Here is a 27,554-nt window from a genome sequence, read left to right as displayed (position 1 = left end):
TGTTACTTTTATACTGATCAAATATTTGCATTGGCTACAGGTTGCCATCTATAATCAATAAATCGTGTGCCATACTAGCTTTAAAACTGCTTTAGACCCTTTTACAGATCACTAGTAGTTCTAAGTAGAGTCTATGCATGGTTTGATACAGTATTTTAGCACGACCTCTTTAAAAATAAGTTGCTGAATTCTGTTTGTTTTTTTAAGCAACCATGTTGAGATGCAAGCAACATCTAAGGCAAGATTTGAATGGTTTAGGTAGAAGCCACACTTCAGCAGCCAATCCTTTATAACTTCTACAATGCTCTGTCAAGGAAATTGCCTTTTGTAAAGTAGGTGATAAACTCCAAGTGGCTGACTTACAAATATTTAGGGCAGAAGTGACCTGAAATTAAGTCTGCTGCCATCACTCTGGTTAGATAACCTGACAGAAATACCCAAAAAGTTATTGATCTCATTGTATTAGTTGGGCCAGTAACTTACATTTGCACTAATGCATCACATAGAGGAGGGGCATTAGACTCTCTTGGGGTCCCAGATCAGATACAGATTGCAGGGCTCTTAGTAGATGGGACAAACTCAGGATATAAGGGCTGTCAGTAGCCATGTGGTGGTGATATGAGGTCTGATGGGGGCAGGGATGAGAGTGATGCACGGTCCAGCAGGGGTGGGGGCAGTGCAAGGTCCAGTGGCAGCTGAAGCACAGAGCCAGGTGGGAGCAGGGATGGCAGGAGCCCAGGATTGTTCCATCCCCAACTCCCCCTCCCAAGAGCTTACTCTAATTCATCTTTCTTCAGGAAACCATTAGGGGTTTGCCTGCATTTAAGAAAGCAGGGTTTCTCCTGCATTATCGGGCTCCTGGCTCCTTTCATCTTGAGCTACTGAAGACTTTTATAACTTTCTAATCCCTCTATCAAGTGACTCCCAGATTAACTTCCATTAAATAACATAAAACTCCTGGCATGGGAGACTTTGTTACTAAGGCAACCTTCCCCTGATCCACTACTTTTCCTCAGTAGGTGCTAACTTATTGTTAAACAATAAGCAATTTTATATCAGTGGGATAGCATTTAAGTCAATAGCTCCAGCCCTTAGCAATACACCTTAGGAATTTTAGAATAATGTGGAAGTGAAAAAGTAACAGAAAAAATGAAAGACTGCACATCCAAAATAGTTGGCTTCATGATAAAGATACGCACTATCTGTGAACTCATAGATAACTTCACATAATTAATAAATTGTGCACCCTGAATCCTCAGATTGTCACACAAGCACATAACTAGAATGTATGAAAGGGACAAAGTTAAGATTTCATGAGCATCCATAAATCTGGGATTTACTGACTTTGAAGTATATAATTTGAATGCTAAACAATGTTCTTTTAACAAGGGAGAAGAAGCCCTGATTCTATTGCATCCAGCCATAAAACATTCCCACACTACTGCTGATGTTTTAGTATGTAGCCTTTTTCAAATGTTCCTGTTTGGTTTTTCTTTCTAATTATACTGAGAAATACAAATGATGGAAAAGGAAGCAGTGTAGGGATCTCTAAACTCAGCCTTATAATACTTTTGTTTCATCAGATTGTCTTAGGCAACCAATCAAATACTCTTAAACATGTCTGAAAAGTTCCCACCCATTTCACAGAGCATCGGATCCAGCAGTATTACATTTCTAGACCTAAATTGTGTACCAAAAGGGGTGTGACAGGGGCAACCTGTGACCAAGTTGCAACACTGGCCTGTCCACTGCTAGGGCAGTCTGCTCTCACTCTCCTGCCACACCTTGATGTCACAAAATGGATGAAAATGTGGGAGGGTGCCCATTTTATTGCCATGATGCCTAGGGCCAAATACACAACTCCAATCCTCCCCTAATACCATGTCCTGTGTCTCACAGATGCATCTAAATCCACTATTATTTCCCTGGCCCCTTACTGGACTGATACACTCACTCCTCCCCACCCCCCATCTTACTGGGGCTCTATCATTCTGCCCCTTCATAGATTTCAGACATTAGGACTGGAAGGGACCTCGCAAGATCATCAGGTCCAGCCCCCTGCCCAAAGGGTAGGCAGTCAGCAGGGGTTCAAATGACCCCAGCAAGATAGGCAACCAAGTGTTTCTTAAAGGAATCCAGAGTAGGTACCACATATGGGGGGAGTCTATTCCAGGCCCTAAGGACTCGGACAGTAAATATGTTTTTCCTTATGTCCAGCCTAAATCAGTCTTCCAAGAGTTTGTGACTATTGGACCTAGTCTTCCCATGGGCTGCCTTGTGGGGTCATACCCACTCTGCCCTACTCTCTGCAGGCCTTTGGGTCATCTCTCTGGCCCTACTCTACATGGCCCTTCAAGCTACCTCTTTCACTCATTCCACAGGCCTTTCACCCCTTGGGCCTCAGGTCCCACTAAATGAACCTTGGCTCTGTCTCAGGCCCCACTTAGTGGACCTGAACCCTGTGCTTTTCTGTCAGGGTGTGCTCCCCTAGGCTTTCCTCTGCATGGGGACTCCCAAAAGTCAGTGGGGGCTGAGGCTTTCCAGCACCGCATCCTTGCCTTTCACTGGGGAGGCACAGGTATGGCATTTCTTGGAGGCTGCCCTACCACAGGCAGCCCCACCACACCATCTAACTGCAGTGGATGGAGTTTCAGGTCTTACCCAAGACCACCAGGAACCTCCCTCCATGCCCATAGTTCCTACCCTGACCTCCAGGTGTTCCGGAACCTGCTCTCCTAAGACTGTGCTATGTTACTCCGCTGGCTCCCTAGATGTAACTGCCAGCTCAGCTCCTAGGGCCTGAGCTTATACCCTGGCTGCCCAGCCTTCATTCAATCAAGTGGCCCCCTTGCAGACATGTGACCACACTTTACTCACCAGTCTGTCAGCTGGACTGGGTCCTGATCCACTTGTGCAGGACCAGTCTGGCCGAAGCCCTATTGGGTCATGTAGGACTGGCCTAGTGGGAACCTTAATGTGACAAGACACCCTTTGGGAATCACTGTGCTAAAGGAAAGACCATGGACTTGATCCTATCTGCTCTTGAGTTTCATGTTGTTGCCTTTCATACAAAATTAATTTGCTAGTTACTTCGCTGTAGCCAATTTTATGGAGCCAGTGGCTCTTTTCTCTGCATTCATTATACACATATCAAACTTTTACTGATTTCAGTGTGGGATGTGGCACGGGAGGCATGAAAAGTAAAGCAATAAAGGATCTGACCACCACTGACTGGCTAAAATTTTAAAACATGGGAATCTAAATTCTGTGGGGCAAGCAGCAGCAAGAAAACCCTGAGCATCAGCATGACAGATGATGTAGAAAAAAAGGAAGAAGTAGTACAAATGTGAAGACACTGAAAGGAAAGAGGGAGAAGATAAGAATAAAGAGTCATGGAGAAAGTGAGGTTGCATATGAAAATGATCTTAAGATCTTTCTTAGATCTTAAGTTGTAAGATCTAAGAAAGAAGTAGGAGTCACCAGGATTTTCTGGAGAGAACCTAATATAGATTAGCAAACGTTACCTTAAATTTATGGCTTGTTACTTTTTGTCAGTACATCTTTTTCTAATAAACAGCAACATTTAAAAAAAATGTCTGTGTGCAAACTAATTACTGTCATCTTAAATTCAAAAGTTGTCCTGGATTCAGGTAAATATGCTAGCATTCTAAAATATGTGCCTAATGTAGCAGAACCTGTAAGTTGTAAAAATCAGCATCTCTATCATTTCTAATAGCATATGTAAAATTATTCAACTACAGAGACAGAATGTAACAACTTTCAAGTACATAAGAAAGCCTTTAAATCATTGTCTTGACAACTAAGGGCTCTTCAGGAATGGAGCAAACAAATAAGTTGTCTTATTTCCAGTTCATAAATGCAGAGAAATTTGTTAAACACATTGCAATCCTGCATAACCCAGATTCCATAATATGATGTTGCACCAAGAGGAAACAAAGACAATACGTTAAGACAGGAGGTAATTAAAAATAGACAAAATTGAGATCTTACATTACACTCTTTCTGTTTGTGGAATCTTTTACATCTGATAGTTTCCAAAACACTTTAGATAAATTCAGTATTAAAGACTTAAAACTGGTATTATAAGGGTAATTTGGCAAGCAATTTACTTTTTGAAAGAAACACTCACCATTCAGCAGACATTTTTCTCTCTCAAAAAAGTTGGGTAAAAGGCAGCTGAATTCACTCCGTTAGTGTCAGCCAAGTTAAAGTAAGCATAAGTCAACCTAAATCTTTAAGGTTAAAAGAGGCATACAACACCCCATTTGTGTACAAAATGAATACTTCTTCTCATTTTCTTATTTCAGTTGTAAAGACAATTATATAAGCAAGGTCTTCTTGCAGCGTAGTTTTTGCCCAACAAATGTCTTTTTTTACAGATTTCTTAAAGAACGGTTACAGAACAACTTTTTTCTTATGAGGGTATTTGGGAATCTTTTCAAACTTTATTTTCAGAAATAGTGGGCTCAAAAACAATCATTTTGGAGTATGCAATGACCTATTTCACAGAACATAACTGAATTATTGGTACTGGCTGGGGGGAAGGGTTAAGAGACACTGAAGTGAGGACTGCCTTGCCCACTTGACAAAAGACAACTTTCAACAACAAAGCATTCAATTACCTATTGACACTTCAATAAGATGAGATGGCAAGCATTTTTGGAAGGAGAGATCCCACTGCTTCAGAGGCATTAAAGGAAGGAGAACAGGGCAAATTAAAAAAACAGCCTGAGAACTGGGAGTCTGGATGAGGAATAGCCATACTATATTGAAGTGTTCAGGGCTGTGCACACTGGAGAGAGAACAGTGGGACTAAATTTGGGGTGTTCAGGGCTGTGCAGGATGCACTGGAGAGACAGGGACTCCTAACCAATGGGTAGAAAGGAGGAGGAAGTAGGCAAGCGTTTGCAGCATAACCTTTGCCCAATAAATGCCTTTATTTAGGAGGACCTATGTGCTTTGTTGCTTGGAACTTGGAGTTTATTTCTTTTTCTTTTGAAGAGGTAAAGTCCCTCTTCAGAAACTGAACTGGAAGGTAAGTCCCTGACACAGGTCCCTAGGTAATCACGGACAGTCAAAGACCGAAAGACCAGGGTCTTAGGCAAATCCATTCATAGCATCTGATAAAGTAGGTTTTTTTTTTACAAAAGCTGATGCATCTCTGAACCAGTCAGTCTCCAAGGTGCCACCTTGCCCTATCTTCTATCTGACTGCAGGCTAACACAGCTAATCACCAGTCTTCGGGATGTAAAGGTGAAAATTCATTTCAATGCTTAAAAACACATTTTAGTCCATTTGTAATACAGAAAATGATAGTTGTACACTGAGACACATTAAGAATATTAAAAGTAACACAGTTGTGAGTCTGCTTTCAAAAGCTGAAAAGAAAAAGTTAATAGACAAAAACATAATGGAAAGATCAAGTGATCACTCCTGCATCTAATGCTATATATCCTCTTGACCTACACTTCCTGGGGTGAAGGTTTGCCTGATCATTTTTATTCAGTCTGCGACATTATAGTGGCTGTTGCAAATTTCAAAGGATATCAAAACAAACCATTCTAACAGAAGCAGCAATGTGTAAAAGCAAGAAGCATGAATGGAATCTCAGCAAAAAATTAAAAAAGCACTTGCTCTTACTCTATCTGCAGCAACAGAAATGTGTGTAAGATTATTGTGTAGTGCCACATGTACAGAATGAAACTGGTTGGTTTGGGGAATCATCCATTAAAGAAAAAAAGAAATAGACTGAAGACCTCCACTGATGAAAACCTGGTAATTGTGTTTTAAAATTGAAGATCAGAGAAGGTAACGAAAGCTGAACACTTGACCTAATATCCAGATAAAGAGTATCCAGGAGGAAACTGATGATTGTGATGATAACAACAAAGATGTATTTAAAGTAAGTGAAGCTAATAAAGAAAAAGAAGTTAATATAAAGCAAAATGCTTGAAGAGCTAGCCAGCTGCACATCTAGCCCACATGCATTTAAGTACTATGTTTTGGCTTTACTTTTGCTTAATTTGATTTCATTTGTCACTGTTCAATCTTCAATGCTAAAAAGGTTCATAAAAAGTTAGGGTGGTTGAAAGAGACATTGGGAGCTCATCTAGTCCAACACCCTGTTCAAAGCAGTACCATCCCCAACTATACCATCCCAGCCAAGGCTTTGTACAGTCAGATCTTAAAAACCTCCTAGGATGGGGAGATGCCAGTCTCTGGGTAACCTGCTCCAGTGCTTCTACTACTCTCCTCATGAGAAAACGGTCCCTAGTATCTAGCCTAAAGTTCACTTCCTGCAACTAGGAACCATTGCTCCTTGTTCTGTCATCTGTCACCACTAAGAAGTCTAGCTTCATCCTCTTTGGAACCCCCCTTCAGGTAGTTGAAAGCTGCTATTAAATCCCCACTCAGACTCCTTTTCTCCAGACTAAATAAGCACAGTTCCCTCAGCCTTTCGTCAGAAGTCGCATTCCTCAACCCTCCAACCATTTTCATTGCCCTGAGCTGGACACTCTCCAATTTGTCCATATCCTTTCTGTAGTTGGGGGACCCAGAACTGCACACAGTAAGTACTCCATATGTGGCCTGACCAGTGCCAAATACAGGGGAATAATCACTTCGCTCAATCTGCTGGCAATGTTCCTATTAATGCCTAGTATTGCCTAGAAGGCTAGTATACCACTAGCCTTCTTCACAACAAAAGCAAACTTATTTGGGAATCTTTTCATACTTTATTTTCAGAAGTGATGGGCTCAAAAACAATCATTTTGGAGTTTGCAATGACCTATTTCAAAGAACATAACTGAATTATTGGTACTGGTGGTAGCAAACAACAAAGTTAGCTTATATTCAGCTTATTATCCACTGCAACTCCAAGGTCCTTTTCTGCAGAACTGCTGCTTAGCCAGGCATTTCCCAGCCTGCACTGGTGCATGGGATTGTTCTATCCTAAGTGCAGAACTTTCCACTTGCACTTATTGAACCTTGTGGGATTTCTTTTGGTCCAATCCTCCTGTCTGTCAAGGTCTCTCTGAATCCAACTAGCCATACCCTCCAGTGTATTGACTACTCCCCCCCCAGCTTGGTGTCATCTGCAAACCTGCTGAAATTGCACTCCATGCCATCTTCCATGAAGATATTGAACAAAACCTGCCCCAGGACCAACTCCTGGGGCACTCCACTTGATATCAGCTGACAACCAGAAACTGAGCCACTGATTGCTAGCCTTTGAGCCCAATGATCCATGCAGTTTTTATCCACCTTATACTCCATTCATCCAACCCGTACTTTCTTAGCTTGTTTGCAAGAATGTTGTGGGAAGCCATATCAAAAGCTTTGCTGAAGTCAAGGTATACTGCATCCACTGTTCTCCATGTACCCACAGAGCCAGTCATCTCATCACAGAAGGCAATCAGGTTGGTTAAGATTGAGCTGCCCTTGGTGAATCCATGCAGACTTTCTAATCACCTTCTCCTCTCAATGCTTAAAAAAGGATTCCTTGAGGACTGGATCCATGATCTTTCCAGGGACTGAGGTGCAGCAGACCAGTCTGTAGTTCCCCAGATCCTCTCTCTTTCCTTCCTTAAATATGTGCATTATATTTGCCCTTTTCAATCATCCAGAACCTCTCCTGACCACCATGAGTTTTCAAAGATGATAGCCAGTGGCTCTGCAATCACATCAGCCAACCCCTTCAACAACTGAGTGCTTCACATCTGGCCCCATGGACTTGTACATGTCCAGTTTTTCTAAATAATCCCCAACCTGTTCTTGCACCATTGCTCACCGCCTCCTCAAACTGTGCTGCCAGGTGCAGTAGTCTGGGAGATGACCTTGCCTGTGAAGACTGGGTAAAAAGGGGATTTGAGTACTTCAGCCTTTTCTGCATCATCTGTCACTAGGCTGCTGTCCGTGTTCAGTAAGGGACCTACACTTTCCCTGATCCTCCTCTTTTTGCTGACATACTTATAGAAACCCTTCTTGTTACCCTTCACATCCCTTCACTTCAGAAAGTCTTCTTTTCTGAAGTCTAAGATCCTTACTCTGTTGTTCTCCTTCCTTCCTTACCTCAGGATCCTGAACTCAATCCTCTAATGGTTGCTGCTGCCCAAGCTGCCATCCACTTCTACGTCCCCATCTTTTCTTACCTGTTTATGAGCAGCAGGTCAAGAAGAGGTGTTCATGTTAAATATTTAAATTTAAAGGTGAGTATTTAATGTTCACATGTAAACGTTAACCTAACCACATTTAAGAATTGTATTATTTTTCATTTTTTTCTGTGCTAAAAATAGCCGAGTTAAGTATTTCTGTTTTTTGGACTTAAACAAAAGTATCTAACCTGATGGTGATTATAAAATATCTTTTTGTTACTGTTCTTAATCTCTTAATAAATTAATGCTTTAAAACTATTTTACCATTTTTATATTATTTGACAATACTTGAGAGAGAAAATTATTTTTTGACCAAATACCTAACCCCGATGCATACTAGTTAAACAACTATTTTAGTATTTACATTTTTTAATTCTACATTTGCCACTGCTCTCTCATTTGCCACACAACTGTCTCTTCTTCAATGCTAAAGAGTAGTAGCATGAAGCAGTGCAGACAGTAAAAGATGCATCAAGTACATAATACTAAGTGCTTGGTTTAAAGGTGGGAAGATTGAAGATAGTGCTTTAAAGAGCTACTCATAACTAAGGAATTTTCCGTATGTGCCGATGAAAAAGAAGCACCAAATGCTAACCCAATACATTGTACTGAGGGAGATGAAGCTCAGATAGATACTACTACCAAAACCAGAATGTCCAGTTCTTCAGGATAATTCAATTTACAGTCAATTGCTGAGGAGGTCATAAAAGCCACGTGACACTACCCCTGAAGTGTCATGTGGCTTTTATGTTAAAGCTTCCTGTTAAAAAAAGCATAGTAACCACAGTAAATTCTGCCAGCTAGTCTCTGAAGTAATCTCTATATAAGCATGTTTCAAAGAACTTCTCTCCAGAAAGTATCATGTTCAAATCTGGCAAAGAAATTCTTATTTTAATAAAATGTTTTCATAGTCATAAAACAATAACTACCTAAATAATGATAATCCACTCCGTGTTCTTAATGAGACAGCTTTAACATTGCTCCAGTTTCTTAAAGTTCAGTTTGGGGTGTTCAAAATATACTGCCTTGGGAAAAGCAACTGCTACAAAACAAAAGTCCGTAGTGAAGGAATTTGCAGGTTATGAAAGATACTGCAACCTTAGCAAGGATATTTTTATTGTAACATACAACTATCTCCACATACAGATGACACAAATTACACAAATCCAGATAATCTGAAAGAAACACTGAACTTTCACAAGGGTAGGTCTTGTACCTCTTCTAATACTATATAACAATACTCACATTTTCAACAAAACATCTCTCATTTTCAAATTCAAGTTTGAATTCATTATTTTAATAATTACTCTTCTTTATAAAGACAATTTATTTAAAACTAAACCTTTGAAACAGAACCTTACACTCCGTTAGTTGAGATGCTTTCATGCTATTCTCTCAGGGCATGTCTACATCACAAAGTTACTGCTCCAGGCAGAAGATCCATCAAACAGACTGCACTGGCCCACCTAGGTTACTTCCTGAATAGGAAGCAGCATAAATCTCATTCACAAGGCTTTATGGGACAAGTAAGGAGCACTGTTTCTTAACACATGAAACATTCATTGCAACTATGTAGGCATAAAGCAAGTACTCACCTGGTAAGTGTCCCATAGCCTTATGGTACACCGCAGGGGAACTTCTCTCATCAGCAAGTTATTCATCCAACGGAATGCAAATTGCAAGTATTTCACTTCATGTTGATCCAAGTGCCTGTGTATTTGCTCTGGAAGACAAAACAAATACTTTTGGTGGAAGCTTTTTGCAGTTCTAATTATCAAACCACAGTCTAAAAATAACTCAAAAGGAAAAAAAAAAACAATAGTTTGCATACAACCTGTTAAAATCAAGAGAAAAATACAGAAAAATGGAGGTATACAACTATTTTGGATTTAGTTTGCTGCCCCCTTAAGCTGTTTAGATAAATGCAGTTACAGTAGTTTAAATATAGAGTAAATGCCATTGATTTACCAAGTACTTTGAACTTTGTACAACATGCAGTAAACAGAACAATACAATCATTATAATAATTTATATTTTACTGTAGGCTCTTTCAAGCAACAGCCATGTCTACTTAAGTTTATAAAATGCAAAACAGGACTCATACTGATTGGATAATGAAAAACAAAAAATTAGTAATGAAGACTAGAACAAGGAAATTGAGAAATGTTAAGCACTTCCATTAAATATATGACTGAATATAAAGGATGCACAAATTGTCTACTTTCACTTAATGCTGAAAAAAAATCAGGAAGTACGCTGAACAGCAAGCATCCTTTAAAATAAGTGTTAACTATTTGTAAACTAATTACCTCTAAACATAAAAAATAACAGAGTATTAATGTATATGCAAGAAAACAAAAGACTCATATTTATCAGCTACAATGAACGTTTCCATAATTTTGCAACCCAGCTGACTTCACATTTCTCAGCTGAATAAATAAAAACAAAGCCAAGAAACAGTTTGGGGTTAGTAAATTTTAAGAACTGCTAACACATTAATACATAGCATTTCCAACTGTATAATATATTTAAGGAAAGTAACTATGTGCCTCAATCGGAATATTTATTATTTGGAGACTGGGGCAATTATGCACATGGCTTTTCTCTCAGTTTGAATATAACAGACAACTTAAATATGGCTTATGTTTATTAAACATGGCTTGCTATTGTACCTCTACATAAAAAGGGTAACAAAGACTCATTTGCTTCAGAAGACTAAGTCAAAACTAAAGTTGTGCTTGATTATCTTTTGCTGGACAAGTTACAAATGCAGCATTGCAAACTCTCATAATTTTTGGAATTGTTCTTAAAGTCTATGCTTTGGGAATATGAAAAAACTTAGCTTTTTCTTTTAGACAGACAGATAGACAAAGGAGCGCTGCCATGATGGCACGGATGGAGTGGTGGAGGCAAGGCCAGCTCCATCCCCACCGTCATGGCGGCGCTCCACCACCTCCAAGAAGCAGGGCCGGGAGACAGGAGAAGCCAGCGGTGCTGGAGGTGGCGGTGAGAATTTATCTAAATTCTAAATTAGATAGTCCTTTCGATCAATAAATGATCTTGGATCTTGCCACCCAATTCTCTAGTCCATATTTATGGGAGAGTATTAAAAGCTAATTTATAGAGGTAGATACATCTCTTCCCTTTTAAACTTATTTCACACTTTTCAGATATAACCAGAAGAGGCACTGAAAAATGGTGATAGGAGAAAGCCAAATGATTATAGCAAATATAATGGAATTTACCAATTAAGTGAAGGCTTTGGGACAATATCTGAAAGCTCCAAATCCCTTAAAGCAAGGGTGTCAAATTACTGATAGACCATGGGAAGTTAGGAGATATGGCTGGGGGAGTGGCCTATCGCAGAATCTAGAATCCTTGGGTCCCATTGGACATGGTAATTGGTAGCATGAGGGCAAGGGTAGGCTGATACAGCCCCAGTTGTCTTGAAGCTGCTTTGTTTGTTGCCACTGGCACAACCCTACCTGCTCAGCTGCTGGTTCCACTGCTGCCCCATGCTGGAGCTACTGCTACCACCACGCACCCCATGCTAGAGGTACAGGTGTGGCCATGACACAGAGCATGTGACAGCAGTAGCAGCTCTAGCACGGTATGCTCTAATGCTGCTGTCACCACTGCATGCCCTAACTCAGAGCAACAGCTGTCCCTGCTACATCAGCTACATGCTCCAGGCTGGAACTATCCCATGCCCTAGGCAAAAAGACCCCTGCTTTGAAGGAATCTATTAACTAGCTCAGGGGTTTTCAACCTTTTTTGGTTGGTGTACTCCCAGCGGTGGGGGTAGCTGATCAAAACCGGAAATGCGGGTGGCAAAACTGGAAGCGCACCTGCTTCTCCACGCCACTGCTCCGTGAACTGCTCCGCCACTGCTCCCTCTGGGGCCTTCCCAAGTACCCCCAGGGGTACACATACCCCTGGCTGACAACCTCTGAACTAGCTGAACACACCTTACTTCACATTACAGCACTTACCTTCTAACTCCCAAGGTTCAGTTCAATGAAGACAAGATGTCTACACACATGCAACCAGAAATTGTATTCTTCTGAACATCTACAGTTTGCATACACTCAGCAAAAACTTACTAGAGCTTAAAAGCTAAAAATCAAAATATTCCAAATTCACTGAGCGTGCTCAAGCCCCTCAAAGCTCTTACACATACATAGATAATGCACATGCCCTTTTGCCACTCCCACAGATAGGTTGAGGATAATCCAGACCAGGATCACAGGACTGAAGCTGGATCTTCCCTGTAATGACTTGCGCTGCTTTCTATTTAGAAGCTCTATTTCCTCATGAAGTAAGCTATTGCTTAAAGAAGTTTATATTCGATTTAGTTAGTCTATGAGGTGCAACTCTACCTTGCCTTCTGCCTTGTTTTCACTGAGGCAGGGCTGGAAACTGGAACTAAGAGCAGGAAGCCTCTCTCTCCTGTATGCTTAACAATCTCTGGTATAACCTCTCACAGGTTATCTTTTTTATCTTACCAGAAAAAAAGTATATACTAAAAGTCAAATATCTACTATAACATTTTCATTTGATTACAAAAAATATTTGTCATGATTTGTGTTTGTGTAGTATATATAGAGGTGATTGCATAATAGCTCAAAAATAAAGTCTCAGTCTTGTATATTGTGTGGGGTGTGGTTGGTGTGTATGGTGGGGTGGGCTTTGTGAGGTGGTGTGGCTGTGCATGGGGGGTGTAGGGTATGTTGTGGAGGTGTGTATATATGTGGGTAGATTTTGGAGGGCCAGGATGTAGGTATGGGGTTTGTGGGGTGTAAGGGAAGGTGGGGGGGGGGGTGTTCTGACACCCCCACACACACTCCTCCCCATGGTGCATAGCCCCCGCTGCTGGCAGCAGCAGGCAGTAGTCCCTTGGGGTGCTCATGGCCCACGCAGGTATTACCACGCAGCAGCATGTAGCTCCAGCCAGTTCTGGGAGCTGCACAGAGCAGTAGGGAATGGGGCCAGGCCAACCCATCTCTTATCACATGGGGCTTCCCGCAGTGCATGTGCAGCTCCCAGCATCTGCATGCCACTGAGGGGAAGCCCCACATGATAGAGCCAGCTGCCTTTCCTGCTCGTTCCCTGTAGAACACGCTTTAGTTAAAGCACCCCGCCACAATTTTGAAGTGTGGGTTACCGAATACACATGACGCTGCAGGCACTTTTAAGTAGAGTGGCTTTAAGAGCCACTCTAATTAATCCACCATCCCCTCCACCCCAGAGGATGCATATAGGCACCCTTAAACACTGAAATAAAAATCAAGAAAAGAATGGGGATTTAAGATGTGGTGCATAGATATACTTCCATTAAAAATAAATTAATAAAATGTACATTTAGCATACTTCAATGAAAAACTAATTTTTATCTCCTGAAGCATTTTAAAATTGATGATGCACTTAAAAAAATATCATGGAAGAAACAGGTTTCAGTTTGTTAAGGTATTATGATAGCCATTTACTTTTTAGACCACCTTTACATGTTTTTATTTCAATTCAGTATTTAATACTACAACCAGTTATCTAGACATTACTTTAGGCTACACAGCTATTGCAGCTAAAGAAAATGATCTGGGACAAAGAAACACATGGAGTGCTGTCCATTAAGAATAATAATATATAACACTGTACCCAGAATGAATATGATGTTTTTACTTTTTTTAACAAATTAAGCTTCCAATAATGATTTTCATTTTAAAATCTTCTCATCAACCCCTGAATAAGACCTCTGTCCTCAGTGGCTGTGTGCTGAAGGAAGAACAGCATTTCCCTTTGTATTACCACTTAATTACTGTATATATTAAACAGTGTATCCAAGGCAATGTTTTCTGTACTTAAGCATAAAATTTAAAAAAGAGAGCAAGCTTTGGAGCCTTTTATATTTTCACTTTCTATATGATTAAAGTTCTTGAATACCTTGTAGCCACCATCCACGATTTATATATAGTAAAGAATGAATACTGTTCATCAGTCCATTCTCTAGGTAAATTTGGCTGCAAGTTTAAACCACTGAACTGGGACATGTTAACTTACCATAGTACAAAAATGTCATAATCAGACACCTGTACTGCTGACTACTAATTGAATAATCCCCTACAACAAGAGATACACAAAAATCAATTTTCTTTCATAGTATAATTGAGGTATTTACCTTGGAACATTATACAGGGATTTTGATCTCCATATACCAGATAATCAAATCTCATCTGATTACTTTGAAAGTAAGTAGTAAAGAGTGGTAAACTGTTCCAATTGTGATACCTTGCCAGCAGTTTTTAATAAGTATAATGAATTCTTTTGGATTGCTTCATATTCTAAACATGTTGAAAAATAGACTCCTAAACCTTAAGTGTTATTTGTAATTTATATAGATTGGAACAGGAAAAGTATACACTGAAAGAGATTCATTCTTTCTACTTTATAGGTAATTGTGAGCAGATGCTATTCCATGGATAAAGGTAATTGAGATAGCAATAATTCTAAACTTAAGTTTTCCATTTTGCTGCAAGTACATGTAATGAATAAGCAGGAAAATGCAATTTTGTCATCTTTCAGACTTAAAAACATTCTTACACAAAGTACTTATGCAACAGTTTATGATAATAAAATTATCCTACAGTTGCAAAAAATGATAGTTCTTATATTAAAATGCAGAAAAAATCATAAGTATCTTTGTTTAACACATTTTTCAACACTTTCAACAGCCTATCCACAAAATGAAATTTTGCTGAAACAGGTCTCCTTGATTAAAAGTAAAAACAAATTATACAGGCACATCCAGTGTCAGGTGTATTATAAAATGCATTTCATATAATGTGCATTATAGATACACAGTACATTTCACTATATGATACATATTTATTCCAACAGCTAGCAGAATCCTACTATGTAGCCCACCTTAAATAAAGGAAAAGATTCTCTAGTATTAAGAGGAACTTGGGCTTCTAAAGGAAATTTTATATACCTCTCTTGTATTAACCACTGTATTTACAAATACTCAATCATATTGAGTGAAAAGGCTTTAAAATCAGCCCTTAGTTATGGCATATTAAGATAGCATGAATGGGAATCTTAAAGTGGAGATTAGAGAAGGTTTTAAATTTGAAATTAAGAAGCTGATTGCATATATATTTTGATTAAAACAATACAATACTTTGTTGGGACTAAATGTTTGGGTTGGAGATCCCAGGAACCAATTTAAGTAAACAAAAATAAGGGAATGTTAAAATACTCCTGAATAGAACTGAAGCTCAACACATGCTTTTATGTCTCCTCATTTAGAACCCAAGCACCCAAAATTGTGGTAGATGCCACAAACAGGCAGATAGTCCCTCAGTCCTTGCTTCAAGTTCTAATCACAAAAGGCACCAGATCCCGCAACACACAGAGAGAGGTAGTTGATACTGTTAGTCTGAAGTCAGGCAAAAGGCAAGGAAGAGTAATAGGCATCTGTCTGTCTCACAAGACAACAGAATTGTGCTGAGTAAGGCACCAGCTCACTGAACATCTTTGGGTGTGGCTGTAGAGCCCAATTCTTGAGTTACAGTCCTTTCTGTGCTTATCATATATGAAGTTTGTATCAAACAATCCTGAATGTGGTTTGGGGTTCTTTCTGAGGTTTCTTCTTTCCTCTGCATGTTGGGCTCTTCTTTCCTCAAAAGCCTTCATTCCATGCTTAACAGACTGATGCCAAGTGCTTTGATCCTCAATGATCTTCTCCCAGTCTTTTGGCTTGGTGTTCATTACCTTTATATCTCTTTTGCAAGCATCTCTGAACTGGAAGTAAAGATACCTGTGTGGTCTTCTTCCTTGGGTGTATGGCCATCGTCCATTTTCCACAGATGACCAAGCCACTAAAGCCAATGCTGACTAAGAAGATAATGGATGCTCAGTGCGATGGCACATTCCAAGACCTCAATGTAGGCAACTTTGTCCTGCCAGGAAATTCTTATAATGCAGCAAAGGCAACAGAAGTGGAAGCTGTTGAGGCACTTTTCTTGAGTAGAGTATATTGTCCAGGATTTGCTGCCATACAAAAGGGTGAGGATGACTGAAGCATGATATACTTTGACCTTGGTCTTAACAGTCAGTTTGCTGTTCCACACTTACTTGCTCAGCATGCTCACTATACCTGAGGCCTTGCCAATAAAGGTATTTAGTTCATTCTTAAGTGACAGGTTGCTGGTAACAATGGAGGCAAGGAACATAAATCTATTTACAAAATCCAATACATTTTAACCTATTGTGAACAAAGTTCTAGCCCATAACATTGTTCTTCCTGATGCTGATTGTAAGATCAAACTCTTGATCGGCATGAAAGGAGGGACTGATGAGGTGCTGAAGGTTGCTTCCTATGCGGGCTATCAATGCAGCAACATCAGCAAAGAGCAGTTCACGAATCAAAAGTTTCTGCACCTCAGTTTTTGCTCTAAAGCATGTAAGGTTGAATAATTTTCCATCTGAGTGTGTCTGTAGATAAATTCCTTTGGTGGTAGTCCCAAAAGCATACCTCAGAAGAGAAAAGAAAGCCCCAAACAGGGTCATAGTAAGGACACAATGCTACCTGACTCCATTTCAAATCTCAAAGGCTTTAGACATTGATCCATCATAGCTGGCTGTTCCCCACATTCCATCATGGAAAGAGTGGATTATGCTGAGGAGTTCTGGTGAACAGTTAATCTTTTCCAATAATTGGAAGAGACCTTTTCTGCTGACAAGGTTGAAGGCCTTGAAATCGACAGTCTCCTTTGTTCCCTACCTTTATCTAGGATTTGCCCGAGTGGGAATATAATATCTATGGTGCACCTGCTAGCTCTGAAGCCACACTGTGACACAGGGTAAACACCCTCAGCAAGGATCTGATGTCTTCTGAACACCACTTGAGTGATGATCTTTCCAACAATGCTTAGTAGTGTAATGCCATGGTAGTTGTTACAGCCACTACAGTCACCTTTATCATTGTTCAGAGCAACTATACTCTCATCTCACATACATTGTAGCACTGTCCCTACAGTCAAGTAGTGAATAAGAAGCTTATATAGGTAGGAAAGAAGTATAGGTTTCCTGCACTTGATTCCTTCAGGAATGCCCTCTTTTCCTAGGGCCTTGTCAGTGTCCAAATTGTTTGTGGCCTTACTTAAGTCCCCAAGACTTAGAATATCATCAAGCTCTTCAAGAACAGACAGCTCCCAATGAAGATAAGGGCTGTCAGTGATGGTACTTTCCCTCAAATGGAGTATACACTACCTAAGTCAGAGAGGCATAAGCTTTCATAAGCAACAGCTTTGTCAGATATTACCATCTGTTTAATGTTACTATCACAAGCAATCTCAATGATTTCAAGTTAAGAAGCCAATGAGTGCAAGTTAGGAGCATATATGTGTTGGCAGGAGCAGAGCTAAAGGCCCCCAAGATATTTGACTAATACCAAGCCCCCAGAACCAGCTCTAGGTGTCACTGCACTAAATCATATACATTTTAATTACAATTTGCTTTTTTACACACACACACACACACACACGTGTGTGTGTGTGCGCGCACGTGCGTGCATGTAAATAAAAGAAAGAACTAAAGGTTTTCACATTTCCAAAGTGTAGACTTTAAGAACAGGGAAAAATTCAATGAGGTGGCAACAGTGTGTGTGTGTGTGTGTGTGTGTGTGTGTGCGCGCGCGGGTGTGTATAAAAGCAGAGGGTAAATAAAATGTATATGATTTGGCGCAGTGACACCTAGAGCTGGTTCTGCGGACTTGGTATCAGTCAGTGGTAATTAACACTGCTACCAATCTCTTGTTGCCAAATTTCCCACACATGCCCACACAGCTGGATCGGGCCCCAGACAAACTGTTACACCGTGCCTGGATTGATCCCTGGCCCAGTGCAGCTAGACTGGACCTACAGGTCAGATCTGGCCCACAGACCAACCTGGCACCACTCATCCATCCTATACGACAAGAATGATGGGAACCCACTGGGCTAGGCTACTGTTTTACGCTTGTGAAAAAGAAACCATTCCAATGGGAGGATAAATTATTTAAGCAAAGAAAACATTGCACCCCAAAAAAATTCATGGTACATTAAAGCTAAGCCTATAAAAATTGTGATGTTTGGTTAAAGCAACAGGGATAGACATGGTATCAATATGTAATCATAATATGAATATGCTGGCCAAAAAAAGAGTTGAAATTAAAACAAGCATCAAAATTGAGTTGATATATTAGTAAGAGAAGTAGCATTGCTATAAAACCTTAGGAAATAAAGCTTATTGGGAAAAGAAAATCAAATCAACAGATGTGGTATCTAAAGTCTACTACAAATATATTGGCAAACCATCCTCATATAGATGCAGAATATACTGGCCAAGGAGTACTCTTGCCAGTACAGCTCATGCCAGTTCCCCCCCGACAAAATAAATTATCCAAAATAATTACAGTTACATTAGTGTGACTGTTAGAACATAAAAAAAGTATTTAAAAAACCACTACACACAACCATAGCCAGCATATTGACAAAAGTTGCTAAAGACAGAAACTTGCAATTTAATGCACACCACCCAAAATTGTAACCGATTTTACCCCAAAGCAACAAATTACCTAAGGTTTTATAGCAATGCCAGTTCTTTTTCTATACATTAACACAAGTTGCGATATCTGTTTTGATTCTATCACTCAGCTCACCAGCATATCTACATCAAAACATGGTATTACTAATAACATGCATCAGTGCTTTGTTTTAATCAAAACTCACAATTTCTACAGTACAATAAAGCTAAGCCTATAAGTTACTTTTTGGTACAATTTTGAGTACCATACATTAAAGATTCAACATATAAAATTACACACAAAATCCCAGCACAACCTAAAAAAGATCTTACCTCAGCATTATTTAAAAATTATTAAAAAACAGAGTCAGACACACACTAATTAGAATACACCTTCATTGTCTGTAATAGCAGAAAAATCAAAATAGGCAAACAACAATATTTCAAGAAAGTATGTTATTAGAATGAAAGATATTTGACCTTTCAAATATTTTCTGGAGAGAGAGATGCCACAGTGAATGTTAACAGTGAACCAATTTAAGATATGTTCTTCCCCTATAGCTACATTTATTTTAAACTATAAGGTATTAAATCATTCTCACTTCACACATTCACACTAGAATATAGAACAAACTAACAGAAGTGTTTCATAGTTCTGAAAAATTCTGAATAAAAATCAAACCAGAATATAGAAGGATAAAATTTGCCACAGAGCGACCAGATTTCAAAATGTTGTTTCTGCTCTTCAAATTGCAGCATCTGACAGTTAGATAGCAGTGATTATCAATGTAAGGCCAGCAGCTGCCTTAGACAAGATGGTTAGTAATCCTGGAAAGATGCACTATAACCAAATTACTAGTACTCTACAATTTTCTCAAATTTGTAGACTCTAATCTCATCTAGTTTTGCAATTTACTTTAAATACAGAGAGGCAATATTTTTGTCTTGCTTGCTTATTTCAGCAAGATGATTTCAGTAAGTGGTACGAATTCTGGGATAGCCTCAACAGAGAAAAATATTTTGTTTTCCTATATTTTAAGCTATATAAAATATTACTGACCAACGCATTTTGGGAAGTTGAACAAAAGAAAAATACATATGTGAGGCAGAAGCAACCCACCTGCACAAAATTAGAGAGAGAAAGATCTGTCAAGCTAGGCATCATGTTACACTCAGAAAGGCATGTTACTGAGAATAATCAACATGGATAAGTGGCAGAAAATATTACAGCTCTGCTTCTGAACTAAATTTTGTTTTTCACCAAAGGGTGAATATACTCTAAGGATTTGAAAATAAGGGTAGAAGAACATTTTAAAATGAACAATGAAATCTGATAAAGTACAAGCAAGGGCTCAGCCCTGGACCTTGTAGTGTTTAATAATCTCCATTAATGATTGGGTGAATGAGTTCAAGAACATGTTTAGCAAATTTGTAGACAACACCAAGTTGGTTAGTGTTGCAGACACTGGAGAGTAGGACTAGGGATCCAGAATGACCTAGACAGACTAAAGGTTCTCAATCAATCAGATAAAACTCAGTCGGGAAAAGTACAAAGTTGCATTTAGGAAGGAATAACTGCACGTACACATACTGACCGGGGAAAGATTGGCTAGGCGGCAATACTGCAAAGGAGGATGTTGGGGTAACAGTGGACCATAAGCTGAATATGAGCCAACAGTGTGCTCTTGTTGTAGAAAAAGCCAGCAGCGTTCTGGGTTCAACTAATAAGAGCACCACTTGCAAATCAAGGGAAGTGATTCCTGCACTCTATTCTGCACAGGTTTGGCCTCACGATTATGTCGTTTTGGGCCCCCTACTTCAAAAAAGATGAAGACAGATTGGAAAGGGTCTATGTCACGGCAGGGTCCTGCAGGAGGGCCGTGATCTCCTTAAGGCCCCCTCTCCGTATCAAGTTGGCCCAAAGGCACCCTCTATTTCTCGCCCGCCACGTCTTTGATGGTTTGAATTGGTTGGGAGGCTGCCTTATGCCCTCTCGGACACGTCTCTATGTTTATTCGGACCCCGTGGTTTCCCGGACTCCTCGTGGGTCTTGTTCTACAAATGGGTGCTTTGGGGCACCCTAGCCTTATGGGCTATGCGTGGCTCCAACCACCCCTGATACCACGCCCCAAGCCTCACAGATGGAATTGACATTGGTCTGTCTCTGTGTCTATATTCACGCCCATCTCCCGGGCCTCCTCTGGTGTGTGGCCCCCTCCTGGGGTTCTCTGAGCGCTGCCCCCTTCTCTGGGGCCTTCTCTAATAAGGCGCTCCCCTCTTCAGGGCTCGCCGTGCCCACCTTGGGCTTCTTAATATGCTGCCCTCCTCCTGGGGCTCGCCACGCCCACACTAGGGCTTCTCAAAAGTGCGCACCCCTCTCTGGGGCTTGCCACATCCACACCGGGCTTCTCAATAATGCCCCGTCTCTGGGGCTTGTCACACCCGCACTGGAACTTCCTAGTAGTGCCCCCTCCTGGGGCTAGCCGTGCCTGCACTGGGCTTCTTAAACGGCTATCCCCTTCCTGGGGCTTGTTGTGCCCAACTTGGGCTTCTCAAAGTTGTCCCCTTCCTGGGGCTCGTCACGCCCACACTGGGCTTCTCAATCGTGCCTCCTCTCTGGGGCTGGGGTCTAAGCACCCCATAAGCTGCGCCCTCCTGGGCGCCGGGGGCCTCACCCTCCGCTGTGAGGCCCCTTTAAGGATACTGCGCCCTCACTGGCGCTGGGGTCCTCACACTCCATTATGAGTCCCCGATGAGGCCTCCTCCAACCCCTTATAGCCTCACCCAAACCACCGGTGTAATAAAAAAACAAAACACAAGCCCCTAGGCTACAACATAACTATAAGCTGCCTGGCTGTAACCACATTGCTCCGACATCTTAGAGCTGCCTTCTGTTATCTGGCTTAGGCAGTACCTGCGGGTCTCGCTGCTTCCCGCATCCCTACTCCAGGAGCTCCTGCCTCTCTGACTGCTGGCAGGGAACTACCAGCCTGGCCTCAGCCCTGGGCTTTATAAGAGTCAGGCTCGGCCTCCTACGGGCAGCTGACCGCTGGCAGGTGTGGGTCATTTGCTCCCTCCAGTTGCCCTGGCAACCCACAGGTGGGCTCCTATTCCCTGCTAGGGCTCTTTATGCACTGCCGGAGCTTTTCCTCTGGCAGTTTCTACCCTCTAGGAGCAGGGCACCTCAGTGCTCTGCGACAGTCTAGCAGAAAAAAAAAAAAAATAATACAGCTCTGGGAAGCATGACTTGTGAGTAGGGACCTACCCAAATCGAGGCAACAGACAGATGATTTCATTGCTGCACCAACCACCATTTTTCTAGGCTTACCACAGTGGTCCGTCCCCATACTTCTGATTGGCCAAGGGGTCCTAGTGGTCCCGCCTCTCACCACAGATGGGCAGATGGCCCAAAACCACGGCATAAGCCTCCTCAGGTTGTAGCAAGCTGCAACAGCATGCCTCTGGCTGCTTAAAAGATGGCACCCAAACACTCTCACTCTCATTTCCCTGACTGGTGCCTGTACTGAGCCTATGTCACAGGCTCAGCCTCTCATTTGCTCCCTGTCACACTGCACTGTCCCCCCGCCCAGAACACACAGCCCCATGTTCCAAGGCTAGAGCGCTTTCCACCTTTTTCTCTGTTTCCCAGTAAGGTTTGTTGGGGGAAATGGGGAGGGGTGCTTTTTTTTAAGGCTCCCTAAAGCTAATACACTTTAACAAGTGTGTGGATGCAGTTATGATGCCAGAAATAAATTTTGGGAAAATATCAAATTGGAACCATGTCTACTTTAGATGTGAGACAATATCAAATGCAAAGCCAAAACAGTCCAACTGTTCCTGCAATATAGTTATTCAGTAGGTATGTGATACCATTCCAAAGAGAAAGCAGCAGTGCATAAATTAACAGAATTAAATTTTTCATTATCTTTTGCCTCCATAATTCTGACAACCTTTTATAGCCAAGTATGGCCTGAGAAGCTTCACTTTGTTGAAGACTATCAGGACAAATCCTGTCCACAATGCAGTTCTTATGATTTAAGAAAGACTTACAAAAGTTAGCTCAGAACAAATGATGGCTTAGAATCTGTGTTTTTTCACTGAAGAAACAAAAATCAACCTCTAGTTATAAAGCATTCTAATTTCATTTTATAAAGAGTTTGCAGTTTGTGTAATATTATCTTTACCATGGTTGTGACCATGTCAGTTTCAAAAGCATTTGCACTTTGTGGGGAGGAAGACAAGGGACTACGTCTCACTCTTGTAACATAGCATATTGTCTCCATGCAGATTTCTTAAGAAATTCCAGGTCAAATGATCAGTAATTACCACTGTTTGTACTGATAATCTTTATTATGAAAAAGTAGCAGGAGATGTTAATATTCTCTATTCCTTCACAAATATAAATAGCTATTAATAAATATTATTCTTTTAAATTAAAAGTCATTCATTAGCATAACCACTAATGAAGCAAAATGTGGATTTGTGCTTTAACTTCTTATTCTCTCTCAAGTTATTTCAAAGACAATTTTAATACAATTATTGACTCATCAATAATTGCAGCTTTCTCCCCAAGTGACACTTTAAATTACAAGAATGCAAATATTTCTGAATCTCACCTTGATTAAAATATATAACATGACAAAATATAACCCATCTTTCAAGCATATTACAAAAAAAGTATAATTCCTAAAGAAATAAAATATAAGGTTATAGTGAAATAACATTCATAACTTCTCTAGAGAGTTTTCTTTCCTTATATGATAATTATAGGTGTGTTGATTTAAGGACAGAAGGGACCATTTTGATCACCTAGCCCAATTTTCCACTTTTTAGACTCAAAGCACCCCTTCTCTAAAACCTTAGTCTAATTAATTTCTTACAATGCATCAAATTATATATATATATATACACATACACACACACACACACACACACATATATATATATATATATATGTGTATATATATTTGTGTGTGTGTGTGTGTGTATATATATATATATATATACACACACACACACACACACAAATATATATACACATACATATATATATATATATATATATAGATAATTGAAAAATTTGAATACACACACACACACACACACTAAAATCACATAGATATGACGTGGTACATGTCAAATATAGATATAGGTACCACAGAGAGAGAGCCCCTACCCTAACACACAGCAAAAAGCATCTCCTTCATCTGACTTGTGCCATGTCTCATGGATTTGATCAAACAGGGGCAAGATTTGTTGCAGTATACGCTGTCCAACCTCTCAGGATAGAGAACTAGTAAGGCTTATTTATGGCCTGGGACAGAATTTCTCATACTCTCACAACCACCCCTTGCTCTGCCTTTTTACACCACTGGGACCTCCCATCAAACTCTTACAGCAGCCACTTCTTAGTCCAGCCCTCTACAACATCCCCAAGAAATAGAGGCTCCTGAGGCAGTTCCATCTGGAAGTAGTAGCAGCAGCAGCAGCAGCACACCACCCTTGAAAGAGTCACACCTCACCCTGGTTGAGAACCACTGATCTAGCCTGACCTCTTGTATCTCACAGAAGATAATATGTCACATCCTATTTTCTGCATCAATTAAATTTTCTGCTTTATATACCCCCTGGCTTCTTTACTTTTCATTCCATCCAGGAAGAGCACACACCAACTGCTCCAGGGCCCAAATACACAGTAAAATAGAGAAATATGATTTCAAATTAGAACAGATGCCTTAACATTTTAGTTCTATTTCTATTGATAAATTTATGAATAATTTGTATTATAGGGCTTAGAAAAATATATTAAAATTGTAATAAAAAAAACCACATCTAAAACGGAATTAAGCTAAAATCCTGCAATTCATAACTAAGCCTGGCAATTCCAGAAAGGAAGACAATGGCAATGCAAACTGTTTGGGGTTTGTTTTTTTCCCCCCTAGTCAAGTCCCAAAGATTCCTCATAGGTAGGGGTCTACTGAATTCAAGGAGATGGCCAGCCAATTTCACAGGTAAATCCCAGGGCCAGTCACCATTTTCACAGGCTGAGCATAGCAGCCCCCTCTCCCACATGCCTCTGATTGGCCGAGGGGCCTGACCACTCCCCACAGCTTGCCACATTGCCTAAAAACATGGATTAATTACCCTGATTAAGCCTGGGGAAGCCATTACTCCACATGTTAAGGGTGAATTAATGGCTTCCCTAAGTTTAATCAGGGTAATTAAGCCATCGGATATCCCCGAGGTGGGCTTACTGAAAAATAAATAAATAAATAAAAAACAACAACAGCAAGCAGAGAACCTGCCAAAAAAACAACTTACCAGCAAGTAGAGAAAAAGGTGGGAAGCCCTGCAGTCTTGGAGCATGAGGAAGATGAAGGGCAGAAGGGGGATGGGGGAGGAGGCAATGAAGGGCTGCTCACAGCAGGAGGCACAGAGGCGACAAGCAGTTGTACCGAGGTCCTGGACCCACTGTAGCAGGCAGCAGAGGAGTCTGCATCACTCCAGCCTGGCTCATTATGCATGCGCAGCTGGACCGGGGCTCCACCAGACAGGAGTTCAGCCTCCAACCCCACCCCCTCCTCCTCTCTCCCTCCCTCTGGTGACCTAAGACTGCAGGGCTTTCCATCCTTTTTTCTGCCTGTCAGTAAGTTATTATATTTTATTTTTTTTTTAGTGAGCCTGACATTTTTCATTTAGCTTTCCCAATTTCACGTTTTCTGAAAATCATGCAATCCTGAAATCATGCAATCACAGATTCACAAGGTCCCTATTCTTGGGGACTGGGTATCAGCAGTAGTCCTCCTACATGAAGTTCAGGGGCAGATAGAGAAACCTTAGAAGAGAAGAGGAAGAAAGAAGAAGATCTGGGGAAGAACTGAACTCAAAACGAGCCAACTGGCCACCTTCAAAATCAAAAGGTAAGGGAACGCAGGTCACTCATTTTTCTGTCTACACTCCACGCAACGGGACAAGATTTCTGAGACTGTTTATAGAACTTGCATCACTGATGAAATGTATATGCATGGACTGGCACAATGGAAGCAGTGAGGAAGAGAATGAAAATTCAACAAGATATTGGTTCCTTTGGATCTAGGAGGAGGAAAAAAATAAGCAAGCAAGCAAATAAAAAGTTACCACAGCTGTTTTACAGACTATTTAAATGAATATCTCCATACCCCACCCGTATGAATAACTTAAATTGGTTTACTGCCAATTTATGGCAATAAATCAACTCAGTTATCATGCCCCTCCACATATACATATATGAAAAGTAGGTCACTACAGAACTCACCCTTTGCAGGCTATAGTCAGCACAAAAGAAAATGGTTTATTAAAATCAGGCTGCCTTCAAATATGTACGGATTTGTAAAGCATAACATCATCACAACTATGCACAGAGCAGTACAAACTCACATTTCCTGCTATAACTTCCAGGACCAATTTTATTTATTTTTAAGTGTCATATAAGACAAATCTTCTTGCCCAGTTTGGAGGGCCCAATTTTCCTTTTAAGAAAAGTCCTTAAGACTGACATCTGGGACCTTTTCTTGGTGGCTGCAGGATGCTATCTGGGCTGACTAACAAACAGAAGATGTTTTGATAAAGTTGAGATCTCTTACTATTAGCTGAATCTGCAGCCACTACCCAATTTCTTTATACAACATAATGAAACTTAGCAATATATTCAGAATGCTCTCCACAAATAGCAGGGCTCTACCTTAGTTGATGGAAAACTGTCAAATTATTCCTTTTTTTATTCCCTTTAAACAAAATCTAAGACATACAAGAATGACAAACCATAATAGAGGTTCAACCAGAAGACTATACAGGAAAAAATTACCAATCAAATTGTTCACAACAAATAATCAAAGTACAACATTCTGTGCATCAGGAACTTTGATATTTCTCTTTAGAGAACTAAAGCTTTGATTACTGTGTGGAAATCTGGGTCTCTGAATCAGTGAGCTGTATATGTCTTGAAAATGTAATTAAAGTTACATGATTTTTATAGCTTTACTGAAGTAGCATAATAAATGTTTCTTATAAATATTGTAAAATCATAAATCCTCTGAAATAGAAAATTATAATCCCTACATCTGACAAACAATTCCCTTAGAAGATGACAGATAGAGATCACTTTGAAAATTCTGTATCTGTTGTAGTCCATGTCCCCCTTAAGAGTTAAGTTGGGGAAAACAAAGAGAAATATAGCTAAAGAACCATAACATATTTATAAGATAAATACCTAGAGTCTAAAAACAATTACTATTTTTTCACATGCTGGTTTTTCTTTGGTAAATAAATAGTGTTCAAGGGCAGGTAAAAACAAAAGCAGTTAAAAATTAAAGTTGGACTATATCATGATAAACACCATGGTCAAATGTCTGCTCTTAGTTCTCCTGGTTATAAATCTAGCATCCATTCAGTTGACTTGCCCTAAATTTATGCCACTGTAGAACAGAATTTTTAATAATGCCACATGCAGTAAAACAGACTGAATTTATGCATTTTTTAATAATAATGCTTACTGAATACACCAAGCACCAACATTTCCTTTTTAGACACTATTATGAATATCCAGAATGGTAAAATGCAAACCACTATATACAAGAAACCCACGGACCAACATACTACACCAAACCAGCAATCACCCTAAACACCCCAAGAAAGTTGTAATATACAGCCAAGCCCTCCGATACCACCAAATTTGCACTGAGGAGAATGCTCGTGACTGTCATCTCACAAATTTCAAAAGGACTTTCACTCAACAAGGACACTCCTCCAGAGATAGATCGCACTGCTGAAAGAGCCACC

The 27,554-nt window shown here is 40.3% G+C and overlaps 1 protein-coding gene across 4 annotated transcripts in view; it reads right to left on the bottom strand.

Annotated features, from left to right (window-relative positions):
- Window positions 1-27,554, bottom strand: part of TBC1D22A (TBC1 domain family member 22A) — a 432,230-nt gene that overhangs the window by 160,058 nt on the left and 244,618 nt on the right. For all 4 annotated transcript variants that reach the window (XM_019487417.2, XM_059725895.1, XM_059725896.1 and 1 more), the window contains one exon: window positions 9,770-9,897. In XM_019487417.2, coding sequence (XP_019342962.1) covers window positions 9,770-9,897 — 128 coding nt within the window. The remainder of the gene's footprint in view (window positions 1-9,769; window positions 9,898-27,554) is intronic.

The sequence above is a fragment of the Alligator mississippiensis genome, chromosome 4 (genome assembly GCF_030867095.1).
Source record: "Alligator mississippiensis isolate rAllMis1 chromosome 4, rAllMis1, whole genome shotgun sequence".
NCBI classification, from domain to species: domain Eukaryota; kingdom Metazoa; phylum Chordata; order Crocodylia; family Alligatoridae; genus Alligator; species Alligator mississippiensis.
Note: the sequence above shows the minus strand (reverse complement) of the source record. Positions and strands in the feature narration are given on the sequence as shown.